The sequence below is a fragment of the Andrographis paniculata genome, unplaced genomic scaffold (assembly GCF_009805555.1).
Source record: "Andrographis paniculata isolate CXL003 unplaced genomic scaffold, ASM980555v1 Contig46END, whole genome shotgun sequence".
Lineage (NCBI taxonomy): Eukaryota > Viridiplantae > Streptophyta > Magnoliopsida > Lamiales > Acanthaceae > Andrographis > Andrographis paniculata.
In genome coordinates, this window is record NW_026137580.1 from 642,582 (window position 1) to 659,845 (window position 17,264).

Below are 17,264 nucleotides of genomic sequence, written 5' to 3' on the forward strand. Positions count from 1 at the left end.
ATGGAATGTGCCTTTTTTTTTTTTTTTGGATTTCTTCGATTTTTCACTGTTCTTCAATTTTTTTTTTTGAAATATAAATTATATATTTATTTTATATAATATTAAAAATTAATTTTATATTTAAAATATTATATCAATACTTTTTTATATAGTAAAATACATCGTTATTTTAATTCAAAATTTTCACAAACTATAATAGTGTTAGAATAAGATGGTATGACAGTGTTCATTGGAACTTGTATATGAATCCAAAATTGGAGGAAATTCAAATTGAAGATTCTTTTGATTGAAAGCCAAAAGATGGTGAATGGGCAATTCTGAACTGAAATTCCCAAACTTGTGGTAGAATTACACCTCAGTCCATTCCAAATGTGAGGATGACAAAATTGGGTTATGAAGAGGTTGATCGTTGCCCTCCAATAGTCTTTTCCCGATGCCCCCAAGTTGAAAGGCCGTCTATGGCAATACAAGTCTTAGACAGACATTGTTAGATTCAGCAGAAACACCATGTATTTTACAATTGGTTATTGTTCCAAAATTTGCTTTGGACAACCAATTGAATTCTAGTATAATAGTGGAGACTCAAAAAATATTTGGATCAAGTCAAGTCACACCTTTAATGTTCAAAATTAAACAAGGAATGAATCTAAAGTAACAAAATTGTTGGAAAATTATAATGATAAGTAAAAGAAGTTCCATAAAATTGCATAAATTGAAGCTAAAAATACACTTGATTAATAAATCTACAAGTACAGAAAGAAATATAAAAGTGGAATTAAAAATAAAGCTGGATAAATGTGCAAAACATAAAAAAAGTCATCAATATTTTTGGAGATGTTTTAGTATATTCCTCTACTCTAATTATCTTGACCATTTTATATACACCACAAAATAGAAACAAACCACATGTCTAACTATCTTTATAATCTTATCAAACATCTTCATCGTTTCTTTTTAGAGATGTGTTGTTGACTTCTTTTTAGTAATCTATCCGATTGACCTATTTCTTGCAGGCCTCTATGAATCTTTAACCTTTTGAGATTTATACGATGTTCTTTTTTTGTTTTTTCTTTTGTGATTTAACATATATTACTAGTACGTAGTAGAACACAATATATGACATAAATATTAATAAATATGCGATAGTAATAATTAAAACGTCAAAAACAACATTACATAGATATTATGGTCATGATATGATAACACAAGTCCAGTAAAGGATCGTCTGGCCATGTGAGGTGAACTCGCGACCTCATGGTCACGGATTCAAACTCCCACTGTCTCTAAATCTTGCCAACCATACATAATTTATCTAGTGTGACTGAATTCCATTGTCATAAAACTACATCCAATGAATGTCTTAATGGATGGCATGAATAAATTTATTTCAGTAACCCATCTTTCTATCTACATTTTGACCCACAAATTTGGTTTAAATATTTCTATGATTATCCATTTGGTACGCATGAGTGTGTGTGTGTGTGTGAAAGAGAGAGAGGGAGAGGAGAAAAGATAATGACAAGGATTAGGCATGCATCATAAATGATTAGGAAAATATGATAACTAGTGTAATGATAAATGCATAGCAAATTACATTACGCAACGTAATAGATTGGTTAAGATATTATTAGGCTAGATAACCCTTTTTTAATTAATATCTTGTGATCAAATTGCAACCAACATATAACATATAATGTTATGCTATGATATATCCTTCAAGCAATACATTTACCAATCACATACTGTTCTTAAGTATGATGTTCATAATACTCACATATGTGATATTTCATATAATTTTAAAATTATAAAAATACAGGATGAATCAAAATATGTTTAAATAGCAGCAGCAGTGACGATTAGAATCAAACTCAATAACTAGAAGAGTGGAGTAATGACAACAGGTAAGAAAGAAAGGTGCATATGCAAAAACATAAACATAAAGCTCTCCTACTAAAAGGAAACTACAACAATAATTCCGACATTGAAATGGATTTAGGCGGCCTTAAGACACAGAGATAGATAGATAATAGAATAATAATATGCATATGCAGCAGCGTACACAAGTTACCTCGATGGCCTTCTTTCTTTCACAGCAAGCCTAGCCTAGTCAAGCCAGCGCGTGATCCCATCCTCGCCTACACTTGCAACAATTTCAATGCGCACATCCAGCACAGCCTGCGTATTGAAGATAAGTAAATACTTGCTGTGTAAGACGAACGATTATTAATAATTTATAGTATGGACAATGATCCTGAGTGACAAAGAACTGATGACATGCACTTGCCAGGGGATTTCTGCAGTTCACCAGTCTGCATTCTTCCAAACAACCTTCAAGTGTCCAGCTCTCCCATACATCGAAGCTATGGCTAGCAAATACAAACTCCATTCTTCTATTTATCTGCAAGGAGAAGCCAAAAGCGAAATGGGCTAAAGCTGAAATGAGATTAAACTATACATGTTGGACGAGAAATATTTTATTGAGAAGTGACACATCACGCAGTGCAAACATAAACCATGCCATGCACCCACACCTGCAATAGCTTTCCTCCAGCAGTAAATGATCTAAGACCAATAGTGTCCTGCAAAATACAGCAATAGAAGAGTTCAATTAGCTTTCTAAACGGGCATCATCCCTGATCTGCAATGGTGTCATGCTAAGTAATTGTCCATATGATGTCTCGTCTACAAACCTTGCTTCTAAATACAACAAGGAACTGTGCAGCAGGGTCTCTTTTTGTTACATTTGACAATGTGTCGAGGATCCAACCACCTCCATTAACCCTTTGCCTCGAGACGTAAAATGCAGGAGGGTCTCTTGCATGCAAAGCTATGATATAGCCATCTTTCAAAGCTTCACCTAATTCCTTGTTAAGTTCTAGGCTTGATCTAAGGAGCTGCTCCTGTGGAACTGTTTTTGAATCTACAGGCATTTTCCTGCTCCTTGAATCTTCTGGAGAAGCCAACTGAGAACTGAAAGCCTGATCTGTGCCACTCATAGCATCATCATCCTCTCTGTTTGATGTACTCTCTTTTTCGGAAGTCACGATGTCGCCCATTTTATTGTGGGATTTTTGTCGGGCATGCCTCTTTTTGGCCTTCTTACTCGATCTGCTTCTCTTTACATCAGATTTATTGGAAGTACTTGGAGACATAGCAGAACCTTGATTCTGAGATGAATTCACTTTTGACTCATTTAGAATCTTGCGCTGCGAGCTTTCAGCAACTAGATGAACATCATCAATTAATCTATCACCATCAGAAGCTCGATGTGAAGTTTCGGTATCCAGCATGAGGCTCTGTTCATTCTCATTACCCACCTCACTTTCCTCTTCTTCATCATCAGATACAGTGTTCTTAGGAATGACATTATCAGTGAAGTATTGCTGCACTATGGATATTGCCTTCTCCCTTATTTCCATCCACACCTCTTCGCTGTAATCTGCACTCCGAGGAAGTATGAGAACATTGGGCATCTCTCGAACCTAAATTCAGGTCAAAGGAGCAGCATATCATTAGTAAATAAAAGGAAGTTCAACTCTATAGAATACTTTACCATCAATGACAACATAGAATTGGTTGACTAAAGAACACACAAATTGGTATTTTAAGCTGCTTCAAGTGTTCATAAAATGATTAAATATTTAATCACATCTAAGCACAGATAGAAAACTTCTAATGGAGGCATATGACAACCTAATGCCTTGCATCAAGCAAAGAAGGTGTGAAATTTCACAATACATCATCACAATTCACAAATGGGAAAACTTTTCTGAGCAGATTATTCCTACAATGCATTCATACCCTAGACTATTCACCATACCCATGCTTCCATCCACTGTGGGCCCTCCGCACCATCCAGCGCACAGCCTGCAAGTGTGCCATCAATCAAGAGCTGTTTCACAGCACAATCATCCAGCAACTGACTGCTCCCAGTATTTACAAGATATGCGCCTTTACATAAGAATCAGATCATTAGAAAGGAAATTCATAAACAACTACAAACCCTTCTGCGACTGTCAATTAATTTACCAGGCTTTATATGCTGCACGCAGTCTCCATTCAAAATGTGAATAGTCTCATTAGTTAGAGCACAGTGCAGCGATATGATGTCACTAGCAGCAAGCAGGTCATTAAGAGTATCCATCTTTCTGGCTGCAGCTGGAAATCTTAAGGAAGATCTGGTTGATATACCATGTCCCTACACACAGATAATAAGCTGGGAATCATAGAAACAAATTGTGGTTTTAAAAGTAATAAAGATTTATTACAATACACACACGTAAACCTGTAATCTAGCGGCTACCAACAGAATCCAATTATCCAAACACTACCGCACCTAAATCCAACCCCAATTCCACTCGGTTAACTGAATTATATCAATGACACAGATGCACGAGACCAAAGATGCGGCTGCAGGTACATATTTTACTGCAGGACAAAACTTCAACGATTTGTAGAGTTTATGATCACACTTCACAATCACAATAAAAAAAAAAAGAAAAAAAGAAAAAAAAAAAAAAAGAGAACGTCTTAGAAGTACGTAGATCGGCTCCCGATCAGCCGTGAACATTTGCAAACCATAGCAAATCACTTTCAAAAGGAAAGAGAACTGCCACAAACTCCAGATACGGTCTATAATCTACACACTGCCCTCAGTAACTGAAGAAGTTTTTCAGAATAGAACACGACAGAATCAACACAAAAAAATGAACCTCTCATTAACTGCAGCATAAACAATAGATAGCTTACTGCATATTCAGACTCATCATACCTGTTGCACATCAAAATACAGCACACTCATCTTAAACGCCAAGCTCCTATTAGCCAAAGATGTGGCGGATGCAGATCTACCCACAATCCCCAATACCAATCCCCTGCATCGTCGCATTCCACGGCAAAGCGGCTGCACAGAGCCAAGCCAGCCGGAAGCTGAGAGCGCGTGCCTTGACAGCAGATGCGTACGCCTAAGTAAACCCAAAATAAGCGCCATCACAGTATCCGCCACCTCCTCCGCTCGGCTCACGTCAACGTGAATCATCCTATCCAACCCTAGGTCAGCCGCGAGAACCGAATCGACGGCTCGGTCGGACGACCCGAGGCACAGTATAAGCTGCCAGGGGCGGAGCCTGCGCTGCGCAGCGCGGGGGAGAAACGACAGAGAGTGGAGAAGAACCGCCGCTGCAGACTCGATCCGCGACTCCACCAAGCGGCTGAGAGGCACGTGCTCCACCTGCGCGACGCCGGACAAGCATTCCTGCTCCAGCGCCACGTCTTCTATGCAATTGAGTGTTACCACGAGAGGTAGGGCATCGGACTGCGCAGCGGCGGCGCCACGGCGAGGCATTGCCGCAGCCTGCCGGAGATCCAGAAAGAAATTCAAATTGAAATCAAGGACTCCGGCTTTATATTGAAAGGTAGGGGTTTGGGAATTAAGAGGAAGGAGCCATAGAAGGTTTAAGGACTGTATTTATACAAGAGAAACAGGCCGAGGCGCTCACTGCTCATCAGTGCAGACACTGCTTCACTATATCTTCTCCCTCGTTTCATCTAGACTCACAGATACAGTGCCCTTGACCTTTTTGTTATTTGCACCTGAGCCCCATTTTGAATTTTTGAATATGTCACTCTCACTAAAATCATTCTTATAAAAAATACAGTATTCCATTACAATTTTTTTTTTTTTTTACTGTTGTAGAAGGGTAGCTGCTATCCGAAAGTGTGTTCATCGGATAAATTCCGACTGTTTCTTTTTTATATAACGTGAGAATTATGTACTAAATAAATTTCCGATCAAACTTAATCACACGGTCATTTTATTAGTGTAATATGTATACTATGATGTTTGATTGTCTAAAGTTTAGCCGTAGAATTTTATTCTATAATTACCTTTATAAATGTGCCTCTTTTCATGAGTTGCATTTAATAATAATAAATAATAATAATATCGGTTATGATAATAACGAACAATATATCAGATATTATATTAAATATAAATTTACAGTACATATATAAAATAAAATTAATGGTGTATACCAATACTACTATTATATGCAATGATCCATCGAACAATCATCATAAAATATATATAACATCATTCATTATATTACCCACATTTTTTATACCTAATATCAAAATTACATAAAAACCTAAAACACCAACAAAACACACCTAATGTACTAAAGTAAAGAGTTTCTTTAGATTTTTGTTGTTAGTTTTAAAATTTATAAAATTATTACTAAATGTTTATTTTTATTATTCTTATAGATGGTTTTTTAGAGAAAAATAATTTTTTATTGGGAAAAACCATGTTCTATTGAAAGCAAACACATTCTTGATTCCCCTACCCTTTAATGTTGAACAACCTATTGCATTATATATCATCGATATCTATATATGATAGGAGAGACATTAAGACAATCAATCTACAACAGAAACAAGATCCAGGAAATTCATTACAGCAGGCAGTACAATTAATTTCAGATAGATGAATACTACTCTTACACTTGGATAATACTTTCAATCCGAATATGCAGATTGCAGCCTCTATAAGTCACTCATTTGGAGATGCAGCAGCATCTTCGGCAGCTCCCGCTACACACCAAAACAAGATTGTGTTATCAATTCCCAGTCCAGTCGCAATTAAGAATCCAAGGGTTCGATATCAGGGTTGTTTCAGTTCAATAAAGTAAAGAGCTGCTGATGCAATTCTATAAAACATAACGATGATCTTGGCATATCCCTCCAGGATTTTATTGAGTCGGGCATACCTTCCCCACCTGGCGCATATGGAGATTTGCGATACCGTGTTTGCTGTTGTGTAGGCTGCAACAAATAGCACAGAATCAGGTCAGAAACAAATTCATCAAGCATGATGGTATTAGCGTAGGAGTATAAACCATTAAGCAGTGAAAATTGGAAATATCAAAGAACACACTTCTCAAATCATTGATGTTGAATGCGCAGCACCATTACAAATGATTGCTTCAATTCTGACTAGTAAATGTGAAAACTAGAGCTACACTCAGATTCAATACGACTTTTAAGTGAGATCTATTAGCGAAAATCTTGCACAAAAAAAGTCGAACAAGACATATTGACATTGTTAACCCCTTCTTTTAAGGAAAAGACATGTGAACCCGAAGCTCTACAAGCATAAACAAGGCATCATGAGAAGTAAAATTACCTGTAACTTTGGTCGAAGAGCTTCAAGTGGCCCCTTCGGCTTTGCTACACCTTGCTGTGGACAAAATTAGAAAAATCTATCAGGAGTTTCAAGCATACAAAAAAGGGTGAGAATACTAGAAAGTACCTTTCCCAAAGCCCAATCAGCCGAGTCAAAATAAGCACGCTCATGATCCTGAAATCAAATGAAGTTCCCTTATAAAGATTTCATGTGTAGACACAATGAAGGGGTTGAACTGTGTTTTATGATACCTTAGAAATCAATGGTGGTTTCTTGGGCATAATGCCTCCATATTTCTTTTTAATCACTTCCTCCTGAAACAAGAAATAACTAACATGTTATATTTGATTAAAGCACGATGTACGAGCAAATAAAAATATGGCATGAACACAACTTGCTTCTCTGCAGAAGGCAAGGTCTTGTTGGCATCCTCCATAATAACTTCTGTTTGTTTATTGATTTCCTCAGTGCTTGACATATTCTTGCCACAACTATCTTCCGAAGAAGACCTGGAATCATCAATCACAAGTATGGTTTCAATGAACAGCTGAAAACACATTACTCGTTGAATGTAGTTCAGAAAAAATGAAATGTACTGAACCTTATATATTCCACTAGTTCTAAAAGAGAACTACTGGTGGAAAGCATAAACATTTTATCTCTATTATCAATAGCCTCCCAAAATTTACTCACTCAGACATTTATGCACAAGCTAAAGGATCCAACAAGTAAGAAGAGCTGCAACCTTCAAACTTGGTTATATTGATATATGCATTTACACATAACCCCTAGTCATTTTGTTAGGAAAAAAAAAAAAAAAAAATTGTAGTTCTTTCGAATATTACCTAAATAGTCAAAAAACGAATAGAGACCGTTAATAAACTCTCACTAACCTATGGCATTCCTTATACTTCAGCTGACTGTTAGTATCAACAAGAAAGACTAGTAATCCTAGCACCATGTACGAACATTTCCAGAAGAAGTGGCGTACTTTCAATACTATCTTAATAACAGAATGGAAGGAATGCAGCTATTACCCATTTGAGCCAAAAATGTATCTCAAACAATCATAAATCAGCTACAGGAGACCAATCACCAAAAATAAGAAGATTAACCAGTAAACTATAACTGAATTATAAAAAATAAATAACGCCTTCATCGATTTCCCATCCATTGCAAGGAATAGATATAAGAGAAGATCCACAAATTATACGCAAGCAAACGCCGATTCCCGAATATTCGCGTTCGAACAAAAAACACGCAATCATACCATATAGTCGAGAAAAGAGACTAGAAAGATTGTGAAAAATAAGCAATCAAACTACTTCAATAAAGCTGGTAGAAATATATATATCCAGAAATATAATTAAAGAAATTAAACCGGAAAGAAGCGAAGAAAATACCTGAAGAAATCAATCAATCGCAGTCCCTATCTGCAGATCGTCGGCGTGTATTCGAAAGGAACAGCCTGGTGCAGCGCAGACTACATAGAAATCCAGAGCCAAAATCGCGTGACGATGGAGGATAGGAAATTACAATTTTATCCTCCAGTCCCAATCGTCACCGCGCGTTCAGTTACAACTGTGTAGATTCTGAAATACGGCCCAGGTCGGCATGAAAAAACCGGCTCGGTTGGGTTGGGCTTGGTCCATATTTATATTCGCCAGTAATATACGGGTGTCTCTTTTAAAAAAAATATATTTTTTAAAAATAATTATACACTAATATCAAAATACTTTTTGTAAAAATTTTTACACAATTTTACTAGCTAAAAAAATACTATTATTTATAATCTACAACAAAAAAAAATCCAAAAGGATACATTCGAGTGGGACTGAGAAATATATATTTTTTTAAGAATACAAAGTTTAAATAATACTCTGTTTGTCCCTTTTGAAAGAGGTCTTTTTGGTTTTGTAGTAAATTAAAAAATAATAGTATTTTATTGATTTTTAGAAGTGTGTAAGAGATTTTGCTGACAGGAGAATCCTGTGTGTGTATGTATATACACTATGTATGTGAAGATAGAGGGATATAATTTATTTTTGGGACTGGTGATCCCATGGGGATATTTTGACATTTTTGTATTTTTACTTTATGCAAAAAGTAAGGTATTATAATGATATGTTTGTAATTTAAATAAAAATTAAGACTATTTTGGTATTAGAGTATAATTACTTTTACTAATAAAAGAAAAATATATACTTTGAAATGAGACATACGAAAATGGTAAAAATGTACTTTAAATTGAGACGGAGGAAGTAAAACTTAAGGAGATTCGTGCTAAAAAAATTACAGTGGATTTGTTTTATGAAATAATTTGAAAAACTATTTTTTCACGTAAAGAATAAAAAATTAAGTAATATAAAATAATGAAAGTATTTAATACATTAATTTTTTTAAATATATAATATATATTTAAAAAAAACACAAAAAAAAAAAAAAACAAAACAAAACAAAACCTAGTCGTTCTAAATATTACTATTATTAGAGATTTTCTATTCACTTATTTATTTGTTAAGAGATTTTAATAAATTAAAAAAAAAAAATAGAAAAATTGGCCCAGCTTAACTTACATAAGTTGCAGGAGAAAAAACATGCAAAACACCAGTGTAACATTAGTGTACTAAATATAGAGAAAGTTGAAAGTTTGAAAAGTTCTTCTCACCTTTGTACAAAATAAAAAGTATAAAGCTCAAAATCTCAATAGTGCAATAATTTGAGTGTTATTTCTAGTTTGAAGGAGTTTGTTCATTTATTTTTTTAAGAGATATGCAAAAAGAGTTGTCCATATGTTGAAAGACATGGATCTAAAAAGATTTCATAAAATATTCTTAGAAAACATACTCAAAATTGCTAAATTCATGAAACTAAGTGAAATACTGTGAAGAGGTTTCTAAGAGTTTGTTGTGTCGTCGAACATTTCAAAGTAATGATTTCCAAAGTGTATTGAAAAAATAAATGATGGATTCTCTACATCAACATTTCTTATCAGAAGACAATTAATACAGTCGAGACTTTACACGTTTGTACTTACAGAGAAAGATAAATTGCATTGGTAAGAAAACCAATGTATTTAAGTTGTACGTGGCTGCTGATTTTATTTGTTGGGTATTTAATTAAATAGGTGAAAGATAAAATAAATTATTTGTCTCATATTTTATTCGATTAATTTATTTTAACTTTAAAAAAATCAAAAAAAAAAATATATTTGTTCCAACTGAATGCAACGCGCAGAAATGAACGGTTTTTTCCTATTAAATACAAATAATCTAAATCATGATATATATTATATTTTCATCCCTTTTTTGGAATATGAAAAATTTCTTCATTCTGATTTTTTAGAAAAAATTCTGCAAATTTTCTTCAAAAAGTTGTCTAATTCGGCTTGCAAAATTTGTTATTCCGTTGATAATTTGTTCTATCCTGGAAGGAGATCGGTGAGGGCCAAATTCGCTTCAAGGAAATTGCGTGTCACGCGAGGCTTAAATTTGATCTTGCTTCTATCTGATTTTGTATTTTCGGATGTCGCCGTATCTTAGATTTCGCCAAAAATATTTTTCAACAATCTTGAAGCAAATTCCTTAAAATCTGAGAGAGCGAAGAAAAAAAAAAAAAAAAACTCCCCCTTATCACGTGATCCCTAGAACCTGTCTAATGACGAAGGAATGATCGACGTTGTGTGCGATGGAGGCGACAAAAATCTGAATAATGATATTCCGATTGACGCAGATGGGGAGGAGAACGATGAGATTAACTCTAGCGAGTCTCACACTCATGTTCTCTGTCACCACAACCTCAGCCACCCCGCCCAAACGGTGAGGCAACCAAAAGGGCTGCTGCTGAAAAGGCAACCAAGAGGGCTGTTGCTGAAAAGGCTACACAAGCAGCGTACGAACAGGCCTTCAAGGCAGCGATGAAGGGAGCGACCTCCAACCATCCTGTTGCTAGGAGGAAATAAAACAGGATCCTGTTAATACCCGTGTGAAACATCCTGTTCTTGTTCGTTGCGGCTGCCAGACAGACAACAACCAAATGACTTGGAGGGTATATAGTTTGTTACTGTTGTGAAACATGTAATGTAGCATGTTGCTACAACTTTCAAGCAGTCTGTTGCTGCGGCAACCGAGAAGCCAGAAAAATTCAACTGACAGAATTTTAAAACATAGCAGCATAAGATGTTGTTTTATCTGAATCTGAAAGATTGGCTGACGAATGTTGCACATGTTTGTTTCTATCTCATCGTATCTCATTCTGTTCTGTGCCAAAAGAACCTCAGAAGAACAAAAAATACAAATTCTGAAAGTCGGAAAACGCTCAGATTTTATGTGAAAAAAAAAAATTATGTACTGAATGACTTAAGCGATTCCCTGTACGATGTCTACCGGCATGCATTAATGGCTAAGGAGCTATGGAAGACGTTGGAGAAGAGGCAAAATGGATTTACCACTCTCTTGAGGACATTCCATAATAAGACAAACCTATCTCTGCCGTAGCCCTTTACTGCGATAGTAAATCTTCTATCTGCAGAGCAGAAAGTACAATGTACAATAGAAATAGTCGACAGATTCGCCATCGATAGAATTCCATAAGACAACTGAACACAACTAAGGTTATTGCGATAGACCATGTTGCGTCAAAAGATAACCTAGCGGATCCGCTAACCAAATAATTAAACCGTGATATAGTTTACAAACTGACTAGAGGAATGGAGCTTAAGCATGCTGAAACATAAGTCTTATAAAGTAAAACTCAACCTTGAAAGGTTGGACATCCTAAGAACTAGGTTCAATTGGACAACCTGCCTATAAGACTATGTGTGTCACTGTGGGGACTAATAGCCTCAATCTATTCTTGTCTACAAACAGTGACAGAGTAGAGAGGGTAGCAAATAATTGTTTTAATGATTATTAAGTGAATGGTGTATCGCTTGGAAACTTTTAAAAATCACATATATGATAGAGAAGCGGGGTCGCTTCAAAGGAGAACTATTCAAACTCAGTTCTTTAAAAACTCTCGCAGAACTAGGACGGGTTCCATGACCAAAACGGACCAAATAATGAGAACCAAACTAGACACATGAATTATATATCGATATGCAGCCTACTTACTAGAAAAATTGAACCGTTCAATGATAACGTGCCAATTGTACAATTAGAAAAGACTATGTACTGTTGAAAGAAAAATTCAAAGGAAATCCTACTTATTCATCTTTCTTTTATCGAGTCATCGGAATAAATTATTTGTCTCATATTTTATTTGATTAATTTATTTTAACTTGAAAAATAAATAAATAAATAATCAAATAAAATAATTTGTTGCAACTGAATGCAACATGCAAAAGTGGACAGTTTTTCCTCTACATGTAATTAAATACAAATAATCTGAATCATATAATATATATTATATTTCCCTCCCTTTTTTCGGAACACGGAAAAAATTTTCTTTCTAAATTCTTAGAAAATTCTCTGCAAATTTTCTTCCAAACATTTTCTATTTCGGTTTGCGGAATATGTTATTCCGTTGATAATTCGTTCTATCCTGGGAGACGGTCGGTGGAGGGTCAAATTCGCTTCAAAGAAATAGTGTGCCACGTGAGGTTCGGATTTGATCTCGCATCTATCTGATTTTGTATTCTCAGATGTCGCCGTATCTCAAATTTTGCCAAAAATATTTTCCAACAATTTATTATACTTTGCTTCTCTCTCAAAACGTAATGGAATATCCCTAAATTTGTATCTTCATGTAAGGCCAATTAACGGCCAAATTGGGTAATAACCACCGATGTATTGTTTGCATTTTTTATTTTGCATAAATTTTTTGTGATATGTTCATCGTTCAAATAGCAAACAGGTGAACATTTGAAAATAACAAACTTTAAAAGTTTTCATTCTATTTCTCTGCGTATATCACTCGTCTTCAATTTTTGTTTTTAAAGTGAAAAAACACATCATTTGTGGAACCGTCACAATTCCAAAATAATATAGCAACAACATTCTAGATTGATATTTTAAGATGAATTACTTTCCCAAAATTTAAATGGATTGTCAATCCAATATGTATAATTTTCTAATAAATATTTACTTGTTAAAATCACTTCTGTATGAATTCTAAGTTTAAAATTTTTTTTTATTGATCTAGTATTAATATGAGTTTAAAATAATTAGCAAATTACGTTAATTTCAAGAAATCAGTTCAGTCCAATCGCTTTTCTACATAAGTAAATTTTTATCTTTATAATATATGCTTTGAAAAACTAATTTTATTATAAACAACCAAAGAAATGATATTAGTTAAAATTTATATTTATGTTATAAGTAAAATTAAAAATAGCATTAATGGGTAATTTCTAAATATTCAAGAGGGCATGTTGTTTTGTCCCAAAGTTATCGAAAGTAAAGAACATATATGTTCAATGAAGCACTCTACTTCTAACTTTCGTAAAAATAAGCACAAATAATATACATGTATTGCACATCCGAACACTTGCATATAAAAGATTTTCTTCATATATATTTATGAGTAACATAAACGATAAATAGATTTAGATCAATGCATTATAAGTTTAATTCAAGTGCATTTAAATATCATACACGTGTTTAATAGACGAATTCAAGTTGTGTATGCAAACATACTTATCAATTCATAGATATTTAAGAATAATATAAACGGATCTAATATCTTATGAAATGTATAACACGTGTATAAAGACGTTAAAAGTAGAATTTTGATATTCGACCGTTATTTAGGGATATGTACAAAAAAACTGTACTCGTATATTTAATGATATTAATGATGTATATCAAAATTAGAACGTGTACAAAAAATTGTACTCATATATCTATTGATATTAATGGTGTATATCAAAGTTTAGATCGTGTATACATTATTAATTTATATATATATATATATATATCTTATAATCAAGTACAAATACATACTATTCTTTACATATGTACTTAAGTATATAAAAAATGTATAATGTATTCTTTACATATGTACTTAAGTATATATATAAAAAATGTATAATGTATCTACAATATGTATATCAAAGTTACATATCACAAATTGTTAGAAAAGTAAATAATAATATTCACTCCGTCCCGAAAGTAAATATTTATTTGTTTTTTGCATATAATTTTAAAAATATTAGTATTATATTAGGATATAGTAGGAATAAAGTAAAAATGACTAAAATAATCTTATTAGTATGTGTGATATAAAAGTAATGACATTTGTGTAATATATTATAAGTTGTAAGGATATTTGTAATGTTAGGTAGATAGTATAGTTATTAAAAAAAAAAAAAAAGAAATGAACACTTTGTTATGGGACGGACTAAAATGGAAAAATGAATACTTTGTTATAGGACGGAGGGAATAATAATAACAACCAGATGATTTTAGTAGATTTTTTTAGCTATGTTGGATTCTATGACATAAAGAGGTTTGGACAAAATTTTTAATTGTACAATTTCGATTTCCAAACGTTTCTGTGACTTGATAAAAATCAATAAAACAATCTCTATATAATATTTGGTAAATAGAAAGACCCTATCTACATTTAATCACGTATCTATATATATAGGAATTATAAAAAATCAAATTGATTGCAATAATGTCTAATATGATTTTCCAATTTTTGCATAATCTGGAAAGAACATAATAGCTCCTTGCAACTTTGCAGAAATGTTAATTTAATTTATGAATTATAAAAAAAATTTAAATTAAAATTATCTTTACAAATCCCTTCGTATTTATTCTTATTACCAAAAAAAACAGTAAGGATGTGCTGATCTGTATTCTGATATATTCGTATTACCATTTTTTTTAATTTATTTAAAAATATTTTAATTGGAGTAAGTGACTTAACCAATCTGTAGACACACAGCAAGACCCGGGAGTCGAACTCCCGAAACGATCCTAACCATTAATAAGATGAGCCCACCAAATCAACGACGCAGATATCGTTAGAAGAAATATGAATATCGCGGTGGGGCCCACACGAGAGCCAATTAAGACAAATGTGACTTATAATTACAATCGTATTTCCAACAAAGACTGTTGGGATTTGAAACATCAGACTATATTTAAGAATTTTCAAAAATTTAAATTTCGTTCTCCAAAATTAATAAAAAAAACCCTTTATATTTTATTCACCTCTAAATATTATTATTACAGCCATAAAAAGAAAATATACTCTACGCTTATATATATATATATATATACATATACACACTCACCTATTTTTATATCCTTCTCTCTTTCTCTCTCTACAATATATACTTTTTAGAGTGAGAAGCACAAAGGTGGTCATCAGCAGATCTTTTCTTCTTTTTTTTTTTTTTTTTTTTTTATGTTATTTCTTCCTCAGGTCTTTTTTTATTTATTTATTTTTACTATTGTTCTCATATTTGTTTTGTTACATTTTCAGGAAGAGTTTGGAAGCCAAGAAGAATATTAATATTTTAAAAAATACAGCACAAGGAAATATGGAGGTCAGATTTGTTATTATTCAATATATATATTTGGTTTTGAATTTTTTTTTTTTTTTTTTTTTTAATAATGATTTTTATGCGACGTAGAGAAAATATTGTATTTTTATACGGTAAAAAAAAAAAAAAAAAAAGCGAAACCAAACTTCAAGTGAACATAGTTTTATTTCTTCGTGGGATGATTTATGATTTATTTATTATTTTTTTTGGGTTCAATAGATTGGATTGGATTTTATTTGTTAATCAGAAGTGTATAGATGATGATGATGCTAATAAATAAGATTAAATAGTGTTTCAGATTAAATAAATAATAATGGAATGATTTTTTATGGCATGTTGAATATTGATGATTAATATTAAATTATGAATATTGATTTGAAATATTTGTGTGTTCAAAGAAGGAAATAAGATTGATTTCAAATTATTCAAAATAGTAAGTAAATAATAAAATTAGGATTAGATAATTACTAGGTGTGGATTATGTGCCATGTATGTATGTATGTATGTATAGTAAGCAACCGTTAGCTTTTTTATCTAATACATACAAAATGTAATCATTACATGTAAACGTGACAGGCGTGTTTGGGTAAGTATAAATAAATAAATAAATATAAATAAATAAATATTTTTATTATTATAAATAAAAATCCACAATATGTGCATAATAATTATTTATTTATTTCGTCGTAGAAAATTGTTGTGTTGAAGTTGGACTTGGGAGAAGACAGAGCTCTGCAACGAAAGGCTTTGAAGACAGCATCGGGTCTTCCAGGTTAATTTAGTCCTATTTTTTTTATTTTTAAAAAAATAAAATCTATTATCCGTTCAATGCTATTTTCTTTGTAAATTTACAATAAAAATTAAAATTAATTGAGACGAATAAAGTATATATTTTATAAAAAAACAAAACACACACAACACATGCACACAAAATCACAAGATTCGTCTAACGATTTATCAATTTTAAATCGATTTATTTTGTTATGTTCTATTGTAGGAATCAACCAAATCGCTTTTGATTCAAAAGCAAAAACACTGACTGCATTTGGATCAGTAGACGCTATTGCCATGGTCTGCAAATTGCGCAAAAAGAATCTGCGACCGATTATCATTTTAGTCGGTCCGGCAAAGGAGGCGAAGCTCCCGGCCCCCCCGAAGGAGAAGGAAAATGGTGAAGAGAAGAAAGAAGAAGCTGCTGCCCCGAAGAAAGGAAAGGGCAAAAAAAAGAAAGAGGCTGAGGGAAAGGAGGCCGGGGCGGCAAAGGAGGCCGCAGAGGCGGCACCACCACCAGTGCCGGCGGTGGCAATGGCGGCGCCGCTGTCGCCAAACACACAGTATTACCGCTCGATGAGCACGTCTTTCTCCGTCAGCCACAGCATGGAGGAAAACCCCAATGCTTGTGTTATTTGCTGAAGATTTCGATTTCTGAGTATGCAAACTGTTTGTTTTGTTTTTTTTTTAAGTATCGGTGCAGTCATACATTTGTTACTATGAACTTTTTACGCCCTCCGGCTGCGCTCGAGGGCTCGATATTTGAAATATTTGCTATTTATGATGCGATTACCTGTCGAATGAAACAGTTTAGTA

The 17,264-nt window shown here is 33.3% G+C and overlaps 3 protein-coding genes across 5 annotated transcripts; 1 reads left to right on the forward strand and 2 right to left on the reverse strand.

Moving 5' to 3' along the window:
• Positions 1–214: 214 nt before the first annotated feature.
• Positions 215–5,555, reverse strand: LOC127252472 (C-terminal binding protein AN). Of its 3 annotated transcripts, none has more exons than XM_051276655.1 (8): positions 4,772–5,555; positions 4,030–4,198; positions 3,821–3,951; positions 2,691–3,482; positions 2,532–2,579; positions 2,285–2,398; positions 2,069–2,175; positions 215–472 (listed from the first exon to the last, which is right to left on the reverse strand). In XM_051276655.1, the coding sequence occupies exons 1-7, from the start codon at positions 5,342–5,344 to the stop codon at positions 2,104–2,106; spliced, it is 1,899 nt and encodes a 632-aa protein (XP_051132612.1). In that variant the 5' UTR covers positions 5,345–5,555; the 3' UTR covers positions 215–472; positions 2,069–2,103. The 3 variants fall into 3 exon arrangements, with proteins under 3 accessions (XP_051132612.1, XP_051132614.1, XP_051132611.1); XM_051276657.1 differs by having other exon boundaries at positions 216–456; XM_051276654.1 differs by lacking the exon at positions 215–472 and having other exon boundaries at positions 1,819–2,175.
• Positions 5,556–6,408: 853 nt separating this feature from the next.
• LOC127252328 (uncharacterized) lies at positions 6,409–8,745 on the reverse strand. The gene is made up of 7 exons (XM_051276467.1): positions 8,587–8,745; positions 7,578–7,692; positions 7,435–7,497; positions 7,310–7,357; positions 7,184–7,237; positions 6,768–6,822; positions 6,409–6,591 (listed from the first exon to the last, which is right to left on the reverse strand). Exons 2-7 carry the CDS (start codon positions 7,659–7,661, stop codon positions 6,551–6,553), a joined length of 345 nt encoding a protein of 114 aa, XP_051132424.1. The 5' UTR covers positions 7,662–7,692; positions 8,587–8,745; the 3' UTR covers positions 6,409–6,550.
• Positions 8,746–15,457: 6,712 nt separating this feature from the next.
• Positions 15,458–17,247, forward strand: LOC127252331 (heavy metal-associated isoprenylated plant protein 39-like). The gene is made up of 4 exons (XM_051276470.1): positions 15,458–15,491; positions 15,617–15,680; positions 16,368–16,449; positions 16,675–17,247. Exons 2-4 carry the CDS (start codon positions 15,675–15,677, stop codon positions 17,088–17,090), a joined length of 504 nt encoding a protein of 167 aa, XP_051132427.1. The 5' UTR covers positions 15,458–15,491; positions 15,617–15,674; the 3' UTR covers positions 17,091–17,247.
• Positions 17,248–17,264: the final 17 nt, after the last annotated feature.

Coding starts and splice junctions, on each gene's coding strand:
- LOC127252472 (XM_051276655.1), bottom strand. CDS start 5,344: ATGCCTCGCCGTGGCGCCGCCGCTGCGCAGTCCGATGCCCTACCTCTC. Junction 4,199..4,771: donor TGTATTTTGATGTGCAACAG/GTATGATGAGTC, acceptor ATCTGTGTGTAG/GGACATGGTATATCAACCAG. Junction 3,952..4,029: donor CGTGCAGCATATAAAGCCTG/GTAAATTAATTG, acceptor TCTTATGTAAAG/GCGCATATCTTGTAAATACT.
- LOC127252328 (XM_051276467.1), bottom strand. CDS start 7,661: ATGTCAAGCACTGAGGAAATCAATAAACAAACAGAAGTTATTATGGAG. Junction 6,823..7,183: donor CTCTTCGACCAAAGTTACAG/GTAATTTTACTT, acceptor TATTTGTTGCAG/CCTACACAACAGCAAACACG. Junction 6,592..6,767: donor ATATGCGCCAGGTGGGGAAG/GTATGCCCGACT, acceptor TTTGGTGTGTAG/CGGGAGCTGCCGAAGATGCT.
- LOC127252331 (XM_051276470.1), top strand. Junction 16,450..16,674: donor GACAGCATCGGGTCTTCCAG/GTTAATTTAGTC, acceptor GTTCTATTGTAG/GAATCAACCAAATCGCTTTT.